Source organism: Gopherus flavomarginatus, chromosome 8 (assembly GCF_025201925.1).
Source record: "Gopherus flavomarginatus isolate rGopFla2 chromosome 8, rGopFla2.mat.asm, whole genome shotgun sequence".
NCBI classification, from domain to species: Eukaryota; Metazoa; Chordata; order Testudines; family Testudinidae; genus Gopherus; species Gopherus flavomarginatus.
Genome location: NC_066624.1, coordinates 12,383,133 through 12,402,116, shown reverse-complemented (window position 1 = coordinate 12,402,116; position 18,984 = coordinate 12,383,133). Strand labels below are relative to the sequence as shown.

The following is an 18,984-nucleotide window of genomic DNA, read 5'->3' as shown; positions in this document are numbered from 1 at the left end:
CACAGAAAACAATCCTGCCCATGGTCTACAGAGACACACAGGAAATGTTAGGATTGGCTGTAGAGAAGATACAAACGGTTGTTATGGCTTATAGAGAGAAGGACTCAAATCTTGTAGGTCTCTATAGATCCATCTTAGTTATCATAAATCAGTGGGCCCTTACTGTCCACAGTGTTAAACCTGGGTGGGGGCAAGAGAGAGGGGATTACGTTTGACACCGAATATACGATAGAGCATAATGGCTCTTTCAGCTTTGTCCATTGAACAGCACGGAAGAAGGTAAAATTAAGAGCAAAAGTGAAGAGAATGATTAATTTATTTTCCAAAAAGGGAAAATCTTTATCTCAATAAATTCTCCAGTACTTTCCTGATGTCACTCTTCCATGTAAACAGTCACTGTCATTGTTATAAGGATGTGGTTGTAAATGGCAGAAGAGATTGTTCCTCTGGCCACAAAGGGAGTGCCCGGGTGGTATTGACCGATCAGTCCTGATTGAAAACTTTGAATGGAGGGAGGGATAGCTCACTGGTTTGAGCATTGGCCTGCTAAACCCAGGGTTGTGAGTTCAATCCTTGAGGGGGCCATTTAGGGATCTGGGGCAAAAATCAGTACTTGGTCCTGCTAGTGAAGGCAAGGGGTTGAACTCCAATGACCTTTCAAGGTCTCTTCCAGTTCTAGGTGATAAGTATATCTCCTATTATTATAAAAAAAATTCTATTCCATAGGAAATTTCTGATATTTCAAAATATTCTTTCATCCCGATTTCGAACAAAAAGTTGAAATTTCAGAATTTTCTGTGAAATGAAAAAAAAAATTTTTGGTAAACATCAAAAAGACCTTATTGAAGAGCTGCATTTCATAAGGTTGCACTGCTTGGTTTTGGCTTTGTCTTATCTAATAGTATAGTATATTGGTTATAGTATATCGATGAAGAAACAATAGAGTTGAAACAAAGCACTTTGATCATTTTTTGTCAAAAATTTGGACAATGTCAATATGTTCCAGTGAAATTTTTTGATTTCATCAAATCAGCATTTTCCAATGGAAAGCTGTTCCCGTTGGGAAGTTTTCAGCCAGCTCTTGTCCCTTTTAAGATATAGCACGTACTAAGCAAAAGTTTGAGAACTCCCATCTTATGCACATTGGTGCCTTTAATATCCATCATACCAAAAAAAAAAAATGGCACTTAGCTGTGTCGTGTACATCCCTGGCTTCCCAATGGCCATTAACACTGGACATGAACATTATGTTGTGCACTCTAGAGGCTAGAACAGGGGTTCTCAAACTGGAGGGGTTGGAGCCCTTGGGGTCACGAGGTGATTACATGGGGGTCACGAGCTGTCAGCCTCCACCCCAAGCCCCGCTTTGCCTCCAGCATTTATAATGGTGTTAAATATATTAAAACGTGTTTTTAATGTATTAGGGGGGGTCGCACTCAGAGGCTTGCTATGTGAAAGGGGTCACCAATAAAACAGTTTGAGAACCACTGGGCTAGAACAATTCTCAAATGAGTTAGCCAAAGCCCTGGCCTACCAGATCAAATCAAGTCACCTGCTGACTTTATAAATATAAAAGTTTTGTTTAGTTTGCATTGGGTAACTAGGGTCTCCTAAATAACAGTGAAGTCCATCTAGTATAATTACTCTTACAAACCATGTACAGTATTTGGCGCGTTGTGCCAAAACAGAAGATACAATTATCCTCTGCAAGCTATTTAGAGACTGGTTATTACTCTCTGTAAATTCACTGCATAATTCCCTTATTGAAGAGTTATGATTATAGCCTCAAATGAATTTTAGGTGGCAATTGTAGACTGGCAGTAGAAGGAGTGAATAGGTAAAGTATGATATTAGTTAATGAACTGAAAATTAGGTAGAGTTAATTTTATAATGGCAATAAAGAGAAGCTGCTCAGTTGTACATGGAATTGCACACTGAATTAGTGCAATTAAAGCTTGGAAGGATCATAACCGGTCTGTCTTTTTCTGCTTATTCTAGATTTGATCTACAAAATAGAGCTTGCCGGAGGATTGGGAGCTATCCTTCTCCTGCTTATTTTGCTTGTAACGATCTATAAATGCTACAACATAGAGTTAATGCTATTCTATAGACAGAATTTTGGAGGTGATGAATCTATGGATGGTAAGTAGTCTCTCAGAGAAACTGACTATAAGCCCGAAAGAGATATCATGGGCCCAGTGCTGAGGGACCTGAATTTTAACTGAAGCCAAAAGGTGCCTAAAGTCAATTGAAATTGAAGGTATTTAGCACCTTGAAGGATAAGGCCCAAAAATCCTATTCCAAAATCCACTGAAATTAATTGGATTGCTATTGACTTCAATGAGCTGGCAATAAAGGAATTGTTCTGAAACCTCTTTTATAATCCTTTTATTGAGGACAAAGTGTGAATGGATTCCTCAGAAGAATTCAGTCAGGTGAAAATCAGTTCTGACCCTTCCTCGGATTTCTTAAATTCCATTCACGTTTCCCAGCATCACCCCCAATAAGAACAGCCACCAGTAAGGTGCAGATTACAGATATTTCTTGCTGGACAATTTCACTATATTTGCTGATTTAAAAGAATCAGCAAAAGACCGCAGTAATTATGTCTGTTAATTAATACGTCGATGCTATTTCTCCCCACTCCCCGCCCCCCCCAATCAAACACTAGTTGGGAGCAGGAAAATAATTTAATGCAGATATGTGGACTATTTCAGAGGACTCACTGGACTGGCAGTTTGGTGTAAAGCAGATAATTTTTAAATGCTTTCTCCCTTCATATCTGTAGTAGGTGCTTAACTTGTCTGCAGTGAGACTACTCGTGCTTAATAAGCATGTACTTAAGTGCTTTGCTAGCTCAGGACTTTAATTGGTAGACACATGAGGTTTGATTCACCACTGCCTTATTAGCTTCAAAATCAAAGTTTTGAGATACTGTAAAAGGAAGCAGCCCAGATGTGACTCAGGTTCATATAATTTGTTCCATGTTAGTGTACTCTGTGTCTGCCAAAGAGCTAGAGTGGCATTTTCAAATGCTTCTAGGCCACTTGGGAGCATAAATCCAGTGAATGTCAATGCACCTGAATCACTTAGGCACTATTGAAAATCCCAGACCTAAAAAAACCCTATGTTTTGGAAAAGAAGAGAGGAAGGTTTTTTCCTCTTATGCAAAAATAACCGGTTCCCCCGAACTATTGCTTAGGCACCAAGCTGTGTCAGTGTCCAGATAATAATCCTTTCTATTAAACACTGTATGGATATGTTAAGGGAAATCCTGGCCTTTCTCAATTTTGCCATTGGCTTCAATGGAGCTAGAATTTCATCTGCTGGCTTCAAGAATGTGTATGCTACTTATGAGGCAGAGGAAAATAATTTCCCTCTTACTCTGTCTGCATTAGCAGAACTGAGAAACTGTTTAAATATCATGACACAAAACAAATCTCTTCCAAATGGTCAGTATTCAGACTAACAAGTCAGCAGCTAGGTTCTTAGGTGGTGTAAATTGGTGTAACTCTTTTGACTTTATTTCACACCAGCTATTACTTTGATGCTTCACGCCAGCTGGGTCTGTAGCTCAGAGTGCCAACCTCAACTCTGAATTGCCTGGGTTCTGTTGATTGGTGTCGTCAGCATCAAGTTATTGCTATTTTTAATGTGATTTTTTTTCTTGTTTGCTTCGTTTTCATTTAAAAAACAACCCTGGTTCCTGGAGGTTTAGAGAATGTCCTTTGAGCACACAGGTCATTTTGTGCACCTGTTAAATTCATAGGCACTGACTCTGTTCGGCAGTGGGTGGGAGGTGCTGGGGAGAGGGGAGGAGTGGGGCAGGAATAGGCAGAGCGAGGGCAGGGCATGCTTGAGGGAGTGGGTGGAGTGGGGGCAGGAGAAGGTGGGAAGGGGACAGAGCCTTGGAGAAGGAGGCAAGGAGGGGGCGGGAAGAGGCAGCATGAGGGTAAGGCCTTGGGGAAGGGACTGAGTGGGAGCCAGGCCTCGTTCTGAACGGCGGTGGAGCACCCACGGGGAAAGCGGAAAGTCGGCGCCTGTGGTTAAATTTGAAAAACACAGTTGTATTTCGAATGGATGTTTCAGTTTGTTTAGAGCTATTACAGCCTAGTGTCTTATCCACAGAGGCACAGAGCCTTAGTGAAATCACAGGTTCTGTACTGATATTCCTTCTGCCTATGCAGAGTGCGTTAAGAATGAGGACAGGCATAAAGGTACTCCTGTATAGATCCAGTTACAGGATTGGGTCCTAAAACTATTTCTCATTTATTTTAAATGGAGGTGCTGAAGCCAGGTGGATTTGTTTTATTCTACAGTTAAAAAATATCTTGTGTAAGTTTTCTTGGATAAATTCACATCCTGTACAGTGTGCAGCTATATTTTTAAAGAAAATGTTAAGGATTAAAAGGTCCTATTCAGAGGCCTTTTTACAAAAAAAAAGTTAAAGTGGAGATTTTGTCTAATTCATCTGACTCCAGGAGCCAGAACTTTAAGGAAGACACCAAATATCACAAGGCTGACAATAAGATCATAAGAGTTGACAACACTGAAGTGCACAGTTGGATTCATAAGTGAGCATTTAATTTGCGTTTGCAAATCAGATACAAAACACATGCCTAGCTTTTTAGAAAGCCAGACCCAGGAAGTCCACACATGTTGAATACACACAGACACTTGTGTTTCACAGACAAAATATTTTTTTCTCAATAGCAAGTTAGATTTAAAACAATGTTCAGACATTTGTTAACCTCGACTATTAACCTGCTCTGCATCGTAGCTTGATTGTTTTGATTTCACTCTACTTTAGAGCCAATGTCAGTGCCATCCCTGAGGTTGGCTTTACTACCTTGTCAAGGGCCTGAACTGTTAGCGGTGACATCTGCCTCCCTGCTCACCCATTGGCTGTCCTCTGAACACCTTCTGGCAGGTTCCATTGTTGCCTAGTGCGTCAGATTTTGGAACAGCCTCCAGACTTGTCTGGTTTTAACCTTTTTGCTGCTGGTCTTCCTGACTCAGCAGTGCTGCCATCCTTGCCATTCTAGTAGTTTGCTGATATTGATGAAATGTTAGGATACCAGTTAAACTAGATGCCATGCTGCTCTGGTGATTAGAGGCAGATCTGTTTCTGTTAACTGAGCCATTGGAGGTAATCACGCAAGACCTAGCTCATCATATCAAAATTTACCAGACTGTCTTAGAACCAATAGTTCACTTGAGCACCCTGTTTTCAGCATGAAATCAATTCCACAGCTAAGTAAATAAATGCCCACAGCTTGTCTGCTTTTGCTCATGAGCCACAGTGGACTAGATTTATCTAAGGAATATTAGGGAAATAGCCACCATGTACAGAGCAGCAATTAATAAATCACATTCTCATCAACTATTTATCTTCCTTTAATACAAAATATTGATGAACATTGACTCTGCTGTAAAGATCTTTTCCAGTTCTTTGCAGAAAATTGGTGCTTAATAATCCCACGTTCACATACTTCTCTTTTCACTACATTAATTATTTGATTTTTCATTTTCTGTAAGAAATGACAGCTTGTAGCCATCACTAGAGACCTTTCTGTTAAAACTTGACTCTTTCACATATGTATTTTTCCCACTATTTCTGAAATAGCTGTAGGGCTATAATAAAGGTGACGGCCATTAACTAAGACAGCATTACAAACTCCAAACATTAAAAATGATGAATCAGGCCCAAGAAAACCCTGAAATTAGCTTAAAAATCATTAGATTTTTTTAAAAATTAATTGAGTTTCTTTATATTTGCCTTTTGGGTTTTGTACTTACTCAAGTTGTGTTTTCAGGCTTATTTCCACAAACACAAAGGCTAGGAACTTTTTTCTTTTAAATGCAAGCTCAGATGTTCCCCTAATCACATGAATCCAGGAACTGGAACTTAAAGAAAAAATCCAGTTATCATGAGACTCGCAATAACATTGCAAGAGTTGGCTCCACTGCTAAGATGCTGTAATACAGTGTGGGTGAGATTGTCCCCGCCTTGTTCTTGTGTGGGTGTGTAGGCTGGGTGGGGGTAAGTGGCACAAACAACCTTACCCTCTGTTGTGCCTCTTCTGCCAACTCAAGGGCCAGGTCAATTATACTGCTTCTTTAAAGTGCCATCGAGGGTGCAAGCCATCTCTCCACATTAACCAGCAGAGATGGCCAGCAGCTAAGGGAGGAGCTCAAGTGAGTCAGGCAGTGAACTCTGTGAAAGGCTGGGTTTGATTAAGGCACAATAACCCCTGGAGTTTCCCTGGGGATGGTGCAGCTCTGCACTTCTTCCCTCCTCCCCCCATTCCCCGCCCAACAAACACCTGTACCAATCAGGCACAGTCTGGTCCTTTATTATGTATAAAGGACAAAGAAGCCCAAGCTGCAACGTTTGGACTTTCCCAAAGCCTGTTCGGGTGTGGGACAGTCTCCAATGCACCTGTTTACCTTTTGCTGAACCATAGAAAGCCATAATTTACCAGCTCAGCATGCAAAGGGAAAAGAGGAAGTGACAGATGAGTGCCGTCTTCTTAAAACTTCTATAAAAAGAGTTGGATAAAATGAGGCTTATGAATACCCACTGATAAAGCCGTATGGAGTTGAAAGTTACGTATAAAACCAGGAATAATTCACAATCTCTATTATGCAATATGGAGCACTTGTGTTTCACCATTAAAAGTTTTTGGTATGATGCAGTGGTCTTTAAGCTTGATATTGAACAACCAGGAAGAAAATATTTTCACCAGTACTGCATTCCTTACATGTGCAAAATCCCACTGACCTCATGATAGGAATTATGACACACAAAGGTTTCAGAGCTAGGCCACAAGACAGTTTGCCTCTGCCTAGTACATTTACAAACAGATGACTGTGAATAGGCTTTTGTTTTTCTACAGACAACAAGGAATACGACGCCTATCTCTCTTACACCAAAGTGGATCCAGATGCATTAGACTGTGATGATAATGAAGAGGAACAGTTTGCACTTGAAATACTGCCAGATGTTCTGGAAAAACATTATGGATACAAACTCTTCATTCCAGATAGGGACCTGATCCCTAGCGGGAGTAAGTACTTCTGAACTTTGGGTTTAATCCTGTCTGACGCTCTTGGGAAGACATGTTAAATATTGAACAGAGATAGTTACAGTTCATTCTCTTTGCAAGCCTGCTTTCAGAAGCTCAAGAGTTTCCTAAATACACGAAGGTGTGACCTCCGGCTTAGGGTCTGATCCTGCACCAGTGAAGTCCATGGGAATTTTGCCTTTCACATCAATGGAAGCAGGATCGGAGCCTTACAAAGGGGGATTCTGCAGAATTGTAAGCCATAGTAAAAAGGCTCAGTGTCAGACAAAGGTAATTGCCAAAGGCTGCTAGGAAGGGTGATCGGTACACAGTGAATTTCTAGTGTATCATTTAAAATGGGATTCTCTCAATAATTATTATTCAGGCAAATACTTATTTGTCCACAGCAACCTTACCAGTACAGCAATTCCTGCTGTCTTCTACTTTTTTCTGATTTTACAGTGAGCAAATATTATACTTCTGTTTCCAAGTTAACAACATCAGCTGAGCTTTTTTTAAACTAGAGTTTTGCCCAAGCACTGCATTGATAATTTGTACTGTGTAAATAATACCAATTTTCCAAAGGGATGTGCACTGTTCAGTTATCTGATTCTGTTGCCCGTTTCTAGTTAGTGAAACTCAGTTGTCCATTTCAGCTCAATTTCACTGCAGTGGCCCAGTATTCTGCTGCATGTGTTGATGTCTGTAACCACAATGACACATCTGTAGCTGTTTGGTTTTTTTCCTAATTTGTTGTGGGACAAGTAAAAATTGACATTGTAATATGCATAATATTCATGGATTCGGCATGCACGGTTTGTTTGCATTTATACCATGTGTTTTTCCCAAATAGTTGAGATGCTCCTGTGAGAAATATGCTTTTGAATATTAATTTAGTTTGCAATGTCTGTATTCAGTTAGCTTCCACTAAGATGCGTTAGAAAAGGGAAATATTTACCTCTGTGTATGTGTTAATGTAAAAGAAATATAAACATAAAACCCAACTATGTCTGCTTCTAAGTAGATGTACAGAAAGCCCTGCCCTATACTGAGGCAGTTATAATCGGCTGCTTTAGCAACTTGCCTGCAAAGGAACCTGATAATGGTTCCCCAGTACCACCAACCTCCACTGCACACTCCAAAAATTTGGGCATCTTATCCCTTAAGTATATGGATGAATTGGAAGCAGGGCCACAGCTTTGCCCCCCGCCTCGCCTCAGTCACTGGCTAGTCAAAATGCACTTTGCCTCTTTGTTACACATGGAGCAAATGCTTCCCCGGCGTTTCTGAAGGCCTTATAGCAGTTCCTGCATTTGCAGCCTGTAAGCGATGGCTACTTACCCTGTCCCCACTGCAGTGCTCCTTTACCTCTACAGGCCATCAGATAGGGTCTGACCTTACACCACTAAAGAGCATTGCAGAATTGGTCCCTGTCAGCATCAGCATATCATACCGCTTCTTAGCAGGAATTAGAAAAGTCAAAACATTCCCTTCTCTCCCCAAAAGAAACTGTTAAATGGAATTGAAAGGGTTAAATGCCTGGGCAGGACTCTGTTCTTTCCTGGCTCAGAGTGCAGACTGAGAAGCGTACTCCTTCCCATCTGAGAAATGGTTACGTTAATAGGTGAGATACTGTTGAGAGAAAACACAGATGTATTTACCATAAAAATCCCAGTGGGCTTGATCACTAGCAGGGATTATAGTAAGTAATTGTGGTTCAGATACAGTCCGTGCAGCAGGTTTTTGGTTTTTTTGTTTTTTTTCATGTAGTAATAGTACAAAGTGAATTAAAGAGAGAGTTTAAACGTATCCTTTTAAGGATAAACATACTGAAGGTGAAGATTTATCTGACATGAGTCTGTTTCTCTCAGCTGCTACAATAACTAGCATGCAATTTTATGTTTGGCTACCTGTCATTCAGACACTCAACAAATACTTGTCATCATTTTGGGTATTCATTTAACACCTCCTGGAATGCTCATTTTATGAACATTCACAGATTTAATATCTCTTTTCTCCTCTCCATCCTCTCTGCTTCACCATTATGAAAGGGCTTGATTCTTTCATATAGAACCTCGAGAATGCTTAATCAAACTTAATGACGACAATGCAGAATAAAATATGTACTTGAATTAGCATGATTTGTGTGCCTGAGATTTGTGAAAAAAAGGAACTGTATTTCTAGAGGAAAAATTGGACTTTTGTTATAAACTGTTCAGACACACAAATGTATGTATACCTGCATATATGTATGGAACATACCTACTTAGATGTTCTATTTAATATTGACTTTACATTACAAAGAGTTATCTACGGTAGATTAAAAACAGAATAGACTACATAGGCGCTCCAGAGAGGAAACACACAATTTATTTTTTAACGAATCTCTCAAAAGCAACAGTTCTATCGGACTATCTGGTTCATAGGTGCAGATTCCTTCAGGGGGAAAACCTGATTTATTTTTCTAGTGAAATGTTTTCATGTACTGTATTTTGTCATCTGATGACTCTCAGTATAATGCAGCACTTTCCCACCAGATGATCTGGGGTGTTTCTTCGTATAACTTTTCTTGTGCATTTAAGATGATAAGATTCGAATGCTATAGTCAGTCGTGTATCCTTTGGAAGGCTGGTTTTTACAGATAATCTCTGTGATGGTAAACTGCTGCCACAGGAGGGTGTCCATTTTTGCTCTGACTTCCCGGCATGAGCCAATGCATACAGTTGCTCTCTGGACTGGGAAGTATCCAAGTATAGATTTGTTAAATAGTGTTTGATGGTTTATTTTGTCTCAGGGCATTTTTGAACAAAGTGAAAAGCTTACCTCAGTAAAATCAAAGGGCAAGTTTGATTGTGGTTTAATTAAGTTGATTCTTAGCTTAGCCACTGGAAAAAATATATATAATAGTCTCTCTAGGTGGAGGTCTTTAAGAACAGAATGGACAAACACCTGTCAGGGATGGTCTAGGTACAGTTGTTCCTGCCTCAGCACAGAGGGATGGACTAGGTGACCTCTCGAGGTCCCTTCCAGCTCTACATTTCTATGATACTGTCTTTATATGCAGGATATAGAGCCAGATGGGCAAGCTACTCAGGGGGAGTGAATGGGCCATAACCTAACCTCAGATACCCAGCAGAGAATTCCGCTGTTGGAGAGGGAACTTCCTGCTGGTACGTTTGTGCCATATTCAAGCCCTGCACTTGAGCTCCCGCTCTTGAGTTGGGGGGGAGTGCTGGGGACAGGAAGGGCCATACGGGGGGAGCATGGGCAGCAGCTGTCATTGTCAAGTGGTTTCCAGCAGCACAGATCAAAAGGTGTCTTCCATTTTGGAAAATGGGAATCTGGCTTGCAGAGGCCAGATCAGACAAAGGCAGACTGCTGCTTACAGCAGGCTCTGCTTTCTGTGGTATGGGATGTGTGAATAAAAATAATATCATAGCAAAATACAAGTGATCTCTGCCTTCCTGAGAGAAACATGGGGAGAGAGGAGGTGTAATGGAATCTGCCTATGTTGGGATCCCAAAAAGCAAGAAGACCTATTTGTGAGTCTATTCCAATAAATTAACTGGTTGTCCCTAAACCTCTGATGTCCAGAAGCTGGAACTGGACAACAGGGGATGGGTCACTCAATAATTGCCCTGTTCTGTTCATTCCCTCTGAAGCATCTGGGCATAGTCAGGACCCCAGGCACGCCGGAATGCCAGGTGGCAGCAGAGCCCTGGCAGGGGGTGGCAGCCGGGATGCCAGGTGCAGAGGGATGCTGGGCAGCAGCAGAGCCCCAGGCATGGGGCCGGCAGCACAGAGGGACCCCACGAGCAGGGTGGCAGCCGGGACCCTGGGTGGAGTTTAACCATTAACAGCAACTGATAAGCACCAAGCTTATTGGTTAACCAGTTAAACTCTTACATCCCTATTCTGTGGACGGTTGTGATTTTCATGAAATGCCATTTTCTAATGGAAAAATATCCTGGTGGAAAATGTTCCACCAGCTGTAGCTGTTATATGGATGCAATAAAAGCATGAAATCCCAAAGTTCTTGCTCACTGTTTTTCTCAATCCTTACTTAGAATACAGTCATTGCCTGACAAATGGCTTAGTAACTGAACAAGAACCTCAGGGTTTGGACCTGAGTGTTTAGTGGGGTAAGTTCTATGACCTAGAAAACTTCTTGTAAATCTTGTTGCTGGGTAATCAACTTGCCCAGGGGGACTCCAAGTTCATCATAATTTGATGAAGCTGAAGAATAGCGGAGATGACACAGAAGAAGAACACAGCGGAGAAGAACCCTTCAGCCATTGCATTATTCAGAAATAGGGGATATTAAACATAGGTCACTATATATCGCAAAGAGGAGACCGATGTTACTGGAATTATATTTGTCACAGAAGAAGAAGAAATTCAACTTTCATTTCTAGGGTCCCAGATTGGTTACAGTTTCTGTGAACCTGGACTGGAACATACTTCAATCCCTTTCTCTCCCACCCCTACCGAAACTATGGAAAAGCCTTGATCTGTATCTGATCTTCATAACCCTGGTCTTACCTCTGTGACAGGTTGGATTGGAGCCTTGAATACTGACACCCTCAAATGCTGGGGTAGTTCACATCCAAATCTAGAGTGTAGATCCAAACTTCACAGCTCAGGCCCCGCCCAAAGTGCAGTGCAAATTAATTTGTTGGTCCAGTTCGTAGTAGATATGTGTCCACATCAGTCTGTGTAATTACACTATAGTATATAGTTACCACACAATTTGACAGAATTTGACACAAATTGAATACGAGATCAAGGGCTATAGTAACACGCCAACCCAACTCACACTTATCCTCCTAACCGTTGAATAAAATTCCTCGAGATGCCAAAACCAGGATGAGTGGGTGCCATTTCATCCCGAATACTGCTATGAAGCACGTTGGTAGCTAGCGGGCCCAGACTGTAGAGAGTGGATAGTTTTCGGGCTTAGGCACTGAACTTGGACACTGAACTATAGCTGGCTCTGCCAATCCTCCTTTGTGTCTTTAAGTAAATGATTTAATCTGACTGCTCCATCTCTACTATTTAGCCCAAGTGAAGGGCGAGAAGATGTCTCTGCTCTCGCCCTCCCCTTCCACCTGTAGATGTTATTATCCGGTTAATTTCCAGGTCCTTTTTCCAGGGGCTTTGCTTGACCACTGCAAATGAGGGGAGGGAGTTGGCAGGCCCCATGCTTTCCCCATATTCTTGCCCAGGCCTAACACACAGGCTAGCCATACAAGTTTTCTGAAGATAACTATTAGGAATTGGGCTTCCAAAAACCAAATGATCTGGGGGCCTAGGCCTCCTTGATGTAAATCTGGCCATGTACCAGGGAGGATGTTTGCTTTTTATTCACTTTATTTACAGGTAGGGTGACAAAAGGGAACCAGGTCTTTGAAACCAACTCAGCTGAACAATATCCAACTGAGAACTACAGGCTAAGAAGGAAGGTCTAATCTAATGGGAGATTTCCCCTCCGGCTTGTACTGTTTCATCTTATTTTTGTTCTAGCACCTATTAGCAAAGGCGATTTTATAAAATGGAACTAATAAATACACTCATTGCGATATGTGCTGCATAAGGTAGTAGATGGCTTTGGTATTTGAACTTTCCTATTTCCTTTAGTGTCTGATGTGAGATCCTAAAAAAAAATCTTTATGTAATAATGCTACGTTCAGAGTACATAATACATACATTATAGTGCTACTGCATTTACCTTCCATTGTGTTTCTCTTTACGTCTTTGCTTCTCTGTGTCAGCTTCCAGTCAAGTCTGACTCACAAATGCCAAATGGGAAATTACACAACTTGCACAGTCAGACTTGGTGCTCCCACTGCCCTTTTCAGTGTTGTTGCATGCTCTTTTCTTTTGCTACAAAGGGGAGTCCTGATTCTGCAAACCAAAGGTTAATGTGTTTTCTCATCATCATCTTTAACCAGCTTATACCCCCACTAAAAGAAAAACTGCTGTGCCTCTTGAATTTTGTAGGGTTTTGGTTCTTTGTTCACTTTCTCATCCTCTTCTACAGTACGGTACCCACCAGCCAAAACAGGAGACAAAATGGACCACATGTTGCCTGAATCAAACTTATAAGTAAAACGTAAAAGATGCCTTTTGCCTATTTTGATCAATGTTAAACATTTCTCCTTCTGTTTTAGGCTTGGTTTGGTTGGGGTTTCTGTTGTTGTTTTTTAGTTTGTTTGTTTTTTTGTCAGTGGCCATGCTACTTCGCTGCCCTTTGAGAATCTTTATGGTTACAAAATGCTGCTGATCAAAAGCAGATTATCTTGATCGAGACAGGAAGCAGACTTTGAACCTCACAACTTCCACTCCCGGTCCCTCTCATTTCTGGCCAGATCCTCAACTGGTGCAAATCAGCATTGAGCTGTTGAAATAAATGCAGCTGCGCTCATTCCTACCAGCTGAAGATTAGCGATGCCACTCCAAGAAATACAATTGCACTCGAGTACGTCTATGTTGCTTATGAAATTTGCAGAACTTTGTGATTATTTTTTGTTTTCCAGCTGGTGGTAAAATTGGCAGAGGAGAATTCCCCTACTTAAGTTTCACATCTGAAATGTTTTCTCAGCGCTCTGTTTCACAGATGGCATAAAAGCGACAGCAGAATATTCTGCGCCTGTTGCAAAAGAATCCCAGCCTGCCTGTTTCACCACAAGCAGGGACTTTACAGAGAAGGCAACAATGTTGGCTTTGTTTTAGTGCAAGTTTTCCAAATCACAAGGCAATGTTCCCCTGTAAAAATAAATGTTGTGGAGAGATCTTGTGTTAGGCCCCAGCCTCTGTCTACCACCACAAGGGAACTGGATTCTGGACATTACTTGACAGCAGAAAATTCTCCTGGAAGAAGAGACCTTCCTGCTGGTGTGACGCCAGTACAGCCAGCTCCTGTACCAGCCACCTAGCCTAGCCCCACATGCTGTGTTCATGGGTGGGGCTGTGCTGATCCTCCACTGGTATAAAGCCCCTTAGGACCATAACCACGTGACATAAGTTAGTGCAGCTCCAAGACTCCCTGAACTCATGCGGAAATCTGGCTGGTACAGACTCAGGGAGTCACAGGCTGGAACTTGGCATACTGCTGTGAAGATATTGGAATGATTGTGTATTTATGGGTCGAGCAATTTCAAAACCTGCTTTCCTTTCCTTTGGGATGCATAGAAGGGTGCGTCTAGTTGTGTGCAAGCCACTATTCTCAACTCCATCCTCACTGCCCCTAAGGATCCCTTGTTCACTGGTCAGGTCTATCTGTGACCCAGCTGCAAACTTGAGGTTTGAGAAAGGACTCTGAAGGTAACCTTGTAAGGGCTAATTCTGGTCACCTGTAGAAAGAGCTCTAAATGTCCACCAATTAAACTGCACACAGCAAAATAGAGGAGAAACACAGATGGGTGAAGAGCTCATATGGGGAAGCCAGGGTGTCTTTTTTCCCCCAGAGCGTCTCTTCAGCTATAGAGGATATAAGAGCTAAGTCTGGTGAGTTTTCAATTGAATTGATACAATATTAGCTTTATTGTTGCAATTAAAAATATCGCCACAATTTCTTTAAAAAGATAAGTGCAATGGATTGATTTTTTCAAAAATTGTGTGTGTGTTGTAACAGACATGCATAGTACCTGCGTAGCTATGCATAGTATTAAACTGAATATGTGAGACTTTCTGAAGTGACTGGACAATATTGTGTCCTATGCACTTGTACACACCCGTAGTCTGAATTTCTTGAAGGAGGAATGAAAATGTATCAGGAAAGATGCATGATGGTTTGTTGTTTTACTGTATCTTGCAGATCCAACCTCTAATGATGAAGCTTCCCACCTAACTTCTTTCTTTTTGGGAGCAGAAAGAAAGGAAGAAAATGAAGAGTCTGAGCTGTTGATACATTGGGATAATCTCTTTCCATTGTATTGAACATTTCTACCTTGCCTTCAGTTTTGTTTCACCAGTTCTGCTGATAGCTTTCCTACTGCTGCTGATCTTTCCCCCCGATTTTAATGCTGAATTTTCACTTCAATAAGTAAACATTTTAGAGAGAGCAATGTTTTTTCCTTAGAAAATATCAATTTAAGAAAAAAAATCAAAGAACTGTATATGCTGCATGAAAAAATGATCATAACACTTTAACTAAAAAGATTGTTGCATAAACATTTGTACTGTATGTGTATGTCTTGAAATGTTTGTTTGTCTGTAGGGTGTATAAAAATTTGCTTTTCTCATATGTGAAATAATTTTTTCTTGCTGCTAAGTGGTGAAATAAAACCCTGGTAAAGGCAGATTTTATGCTAAATATACCCTGAGTCTCCTGAAATGAAGATATTTCTGAATGTTTGTTGGCCTATTTTGTAGCTGTCTGTTTGGTGGGAAGTGGTGTCAATAAGCATGGTGCGGCATTTTGCCTGGGACTATAAAAATAAGTATTACAGTAAAAGATATTGTTCAGTGAAGTGTACTGTAATCATTCATCCTGCTAGAGGTCAGTATGTGTAAGACAGACCGTGCCCTGTGCTGACTAAAGGCCTGTTGTGTGCAGCTCCTGTGTCTAAGTCTTCATTTGTAACACATGCCTTCCCTCCTTTCTCAGACTGCGTGTTTTTGAGTAGCATAGCTGCGAAGGACAGTTTGTTTAATAAAAAATAAAGTGTTACCAGCAAAATGATATGCAACCAAAGCACGTTTTTTTTCTGTTCTCACTATCTTTATCACTGTTTATTATTTTTCTGGGCCTGATCCAACACCCACTAATAGTCTTTCCATAGCTTTGAATGGTTTGGGGTCAGGACCTCTGTAAATAGATGTAAAGAGGTCCATGTCAGATTACTTTCATTGGCCTCTCTCCCCCATTCTCCTTTGTTGGGCACATCAAACACACAAACTAAGATTCAACCCCCAGAATGAATTCCGGGCTGATAAATTGACCTTGTGAAACAGGAAGATGGTGTACAGCATCTCTGCTCACACCAACACCTTGCAAATGCTAGCATGAATAAATACTGTAGAATATACATTTTCCTTGTCAGTGGTACCTCAGAAAATAAACACCTCTGAGTAATTCTACATTTCCTTATGTTTTCCATTTGTTTGGTTTTTTTCCCCCCATCATCTAATGAAGATTCTGTTAATTATCTTATGTATGTAGAAGCATAGATTTGCAATACTAAAACAGATCATTGGACCTCCAAGATTGGTATCATTGGACCTCCAAGATTGTGATCAATGTGTGTAGAAAAAGGTAAAAGCTGCCCATGCTGTACCTTTCCAATAACATAATTTGTACATGTGGTGATGGAGGATTCCTTCCCGAGCACCGGTTAGCTACAATCCATACACCCTGAATCATCCTCGCATCCTTCCATTCTTTATACCTTGAAGCATAAGAACTGCTTACTGTACCTTAGCTTGCATCCCAAGAAATTTTAGTAATGGCCATAGCATGTGTTGTGAATTTTATGCTTTACACAAAAGTTACATTGATCTAGAGTGAAAAATTTTCTGTAAATGAAAAACAAATATTGTAATTTGTAAGTCACTGAAATGCAGCTGAACAGTGAGGAAGTTAAATCAATCTTAGCTATACTATGATGAATATGGGGAAACCATTAGGAGCTAGACTTTTTTTTCCTTTTCTAAATTTTACGTAAATAGAGAGATGATGTATATTAATGTCCAATCATATTTTTATTGTAAAGCGCCATTAAATGGTGGGGATCAGACCCTTAGTAAACCTGGGTATTTTAGTATACTTAATTGCAAGACTAATGTTTTAACACAATAGACTTCTTTATTTTATTCTCTCTCTCTTTCTATAATTTGTAGCATACATTGAAGATCTCACAAGGTGTGTTGAGCAAAGCAGAAGACTCATTATCGTGTTAACTCCAGACTATGTTCTCAGGAGAGGATGGAGTATTTTTGAGATGGAAAACAGACTCCATAACATGCTAGTCAGTGGAGAAATCAAAGTTATTTTGATTGAGTGTACTGACTTAAAAGGCAAAGTGAATTACCATGAAGTGGAATCTTTAAAGCACACCATCAAACTTCTCTCAGTGGTCAAGTGGAAAGGACCAAAAAGCAGCAAACTGAATTCTAAGTTTTGGAAGCACTTAGTCTATGAAATGCCAGCGAAGAAAAAAGAGGTTTTATCTCGGCGCCAAGTCCTGGACTCTGCAGAACAGGGACTTTTTGGAGACCTCCAAACTGTGCCGTCTCTTGCTATGACAGGCGCTTCTGCCACTTTTGTAGCATCTCAAGCAGATTTAGCCAATTACCATCAAACAGATTCCATGCAAATGAGACATTATTGCAGAGGATACGAATATGACATGTCAGCGGCAACCATGCCAATAGCTTCTATAAGTAATCACCACACCTATTGCAACATACCCTTGACACTACTAAATGGACAGCTACCTCTTAATAATACGATGAAGGACACCCACGAATTTCACAGGAACAACCCATTGCTACCTTTATCATCGCAGGAACTTAGCTTCACAAGTGATATTTGGTAGTGAAGATGAGAACTCTTTTGAGATGCTTTCTGAGTACCATGAAGACAGATTTTTAAAGAACATTAAATCAGTGCCACGGGGTGCCGAATCAGATTTGAGGCAGAGGCACATTTACTCAGTTTTGTACCTGAACTTTTTTGTTTACATTTCCAAATTATTGACAAAGGGGACCTTCTCTTGTAGTTCACTGTGTAGCTCATATCATTTAATGTACAGTTGTGTTGATTCTTTGAAGGGGGAAATATATCCTTTGATTTTAACATATATATTTTACAGTCTGGTGTGGATGGAAGTTCAATACTGTATATGATCTCCGACACCCATCTTTACGTAATAGGATTTCAACTATTTACACAGAATTTTGAAAAAAGAAAATATAAACTTTAGTACAGATTGCAAATTCTAAACTTAACATGCTATAAAAGAAAATACGTCTCAAAAGAAAACCCTAGGCAGCACTTCCCATAAGGTTGTCACAAGTATACTTTAGAAGATGCTGGTTGATACAACAATGTGGCTGAAGAGTTACTAGCTTTATCAATAAAGTGCACAGTAACTGCCGAATAAATCAGCTGCTCACATCAGCATCCATTCATTTTGTTATTGAGGCATAATTTATTCCTAGTCAATGGTTAGCTGCGTGTTTTTATTAACAGATTATTAGCATACTGTCAGATGTTTAGGATGATTTCAAACAACTTTTCTGTGGTTTATTAGATTTCACAAATGTCACAGTTTTAAATGCCATTTTTTAAACACTTCAAGTACAAACTTCATTGTCTGTTAACAAAATCATGATTTCTTGACTCCCCTGATGTGTTGTAAGATTTGTACTAATGGCCATGTAATTTTACATATTTTTTTCCAAAACTGAAACAGTTGCAATTTAAAATGTACATGTTACTGAGAATATTAGCAATAGAAAATTAATACAGCAATATTCAGAGATTAAGAGCTAAATTATTCAGGATTACTACTAATATGACTTCAATTGCAGTGATAATCATCTGAAATGCTGTTATGAAAGAGAGAATATGCTGTCTCTATATCTACCTGTCAATTTATAGCACAAGTATTTCTTTTCTCAGTGCTTCTAGCGATATATTGTGTAGATTGGGTTGCCTAAGCAGCTCTTAAGGTCAGTTCATGCATCTCTTACTCATGTGAGTAGTTTATGTGTCCCATGAAAATAATGCTACTTATCCTCTTGGGAAGCATTCTGAGCTCTCGGGATGACAATCATTCTCCAAGTCCTAAGTATCATTAATTATTTAATCAAGGAGTCTCTTGGAAACCATTAAGATTTGTAAGGACTAATTACATGATTAAGGGTTATAGAATTGGGCCAATGGAGACAACAGCATTTGAAGAAAAAGTTC

At 40.3% G+C, this 18,984-nt stretch overlaps 1 protein-coding gene across 1 annotated transcript in view; it reads left to right on the top strand.

Moving 5' to 3' along the window:
- The window catches only part of IL1RAPL2 (interleukin 1 receptor accessory protein like 2), a 563,669-nt gene extending 545,659 nt beyond the window's left edge, over positions 1-18,010 (top strand). Inside the window, exons 9-11 of the mRNA XM_050964503.1 lie at positions 1,999-2,142; positions 6,900-7,070; positions 16,908-18,010. Of these exons, the coding sequence (XP_050820460.1) occupies positions 1,999-2,142; positions 6,900-7,070; positions 16,908-17,605 (1,013 nt within the window). The 3' untranslated portion in view covers positions 17,606-18,010. The remainder of the gene's footprint in view (positions 1-1,998; positions 2,143-6,899; positions 7,071-16,907) is intronic.
- Positions 18,011-18,984: the final 974 nt, after the last annotated feature.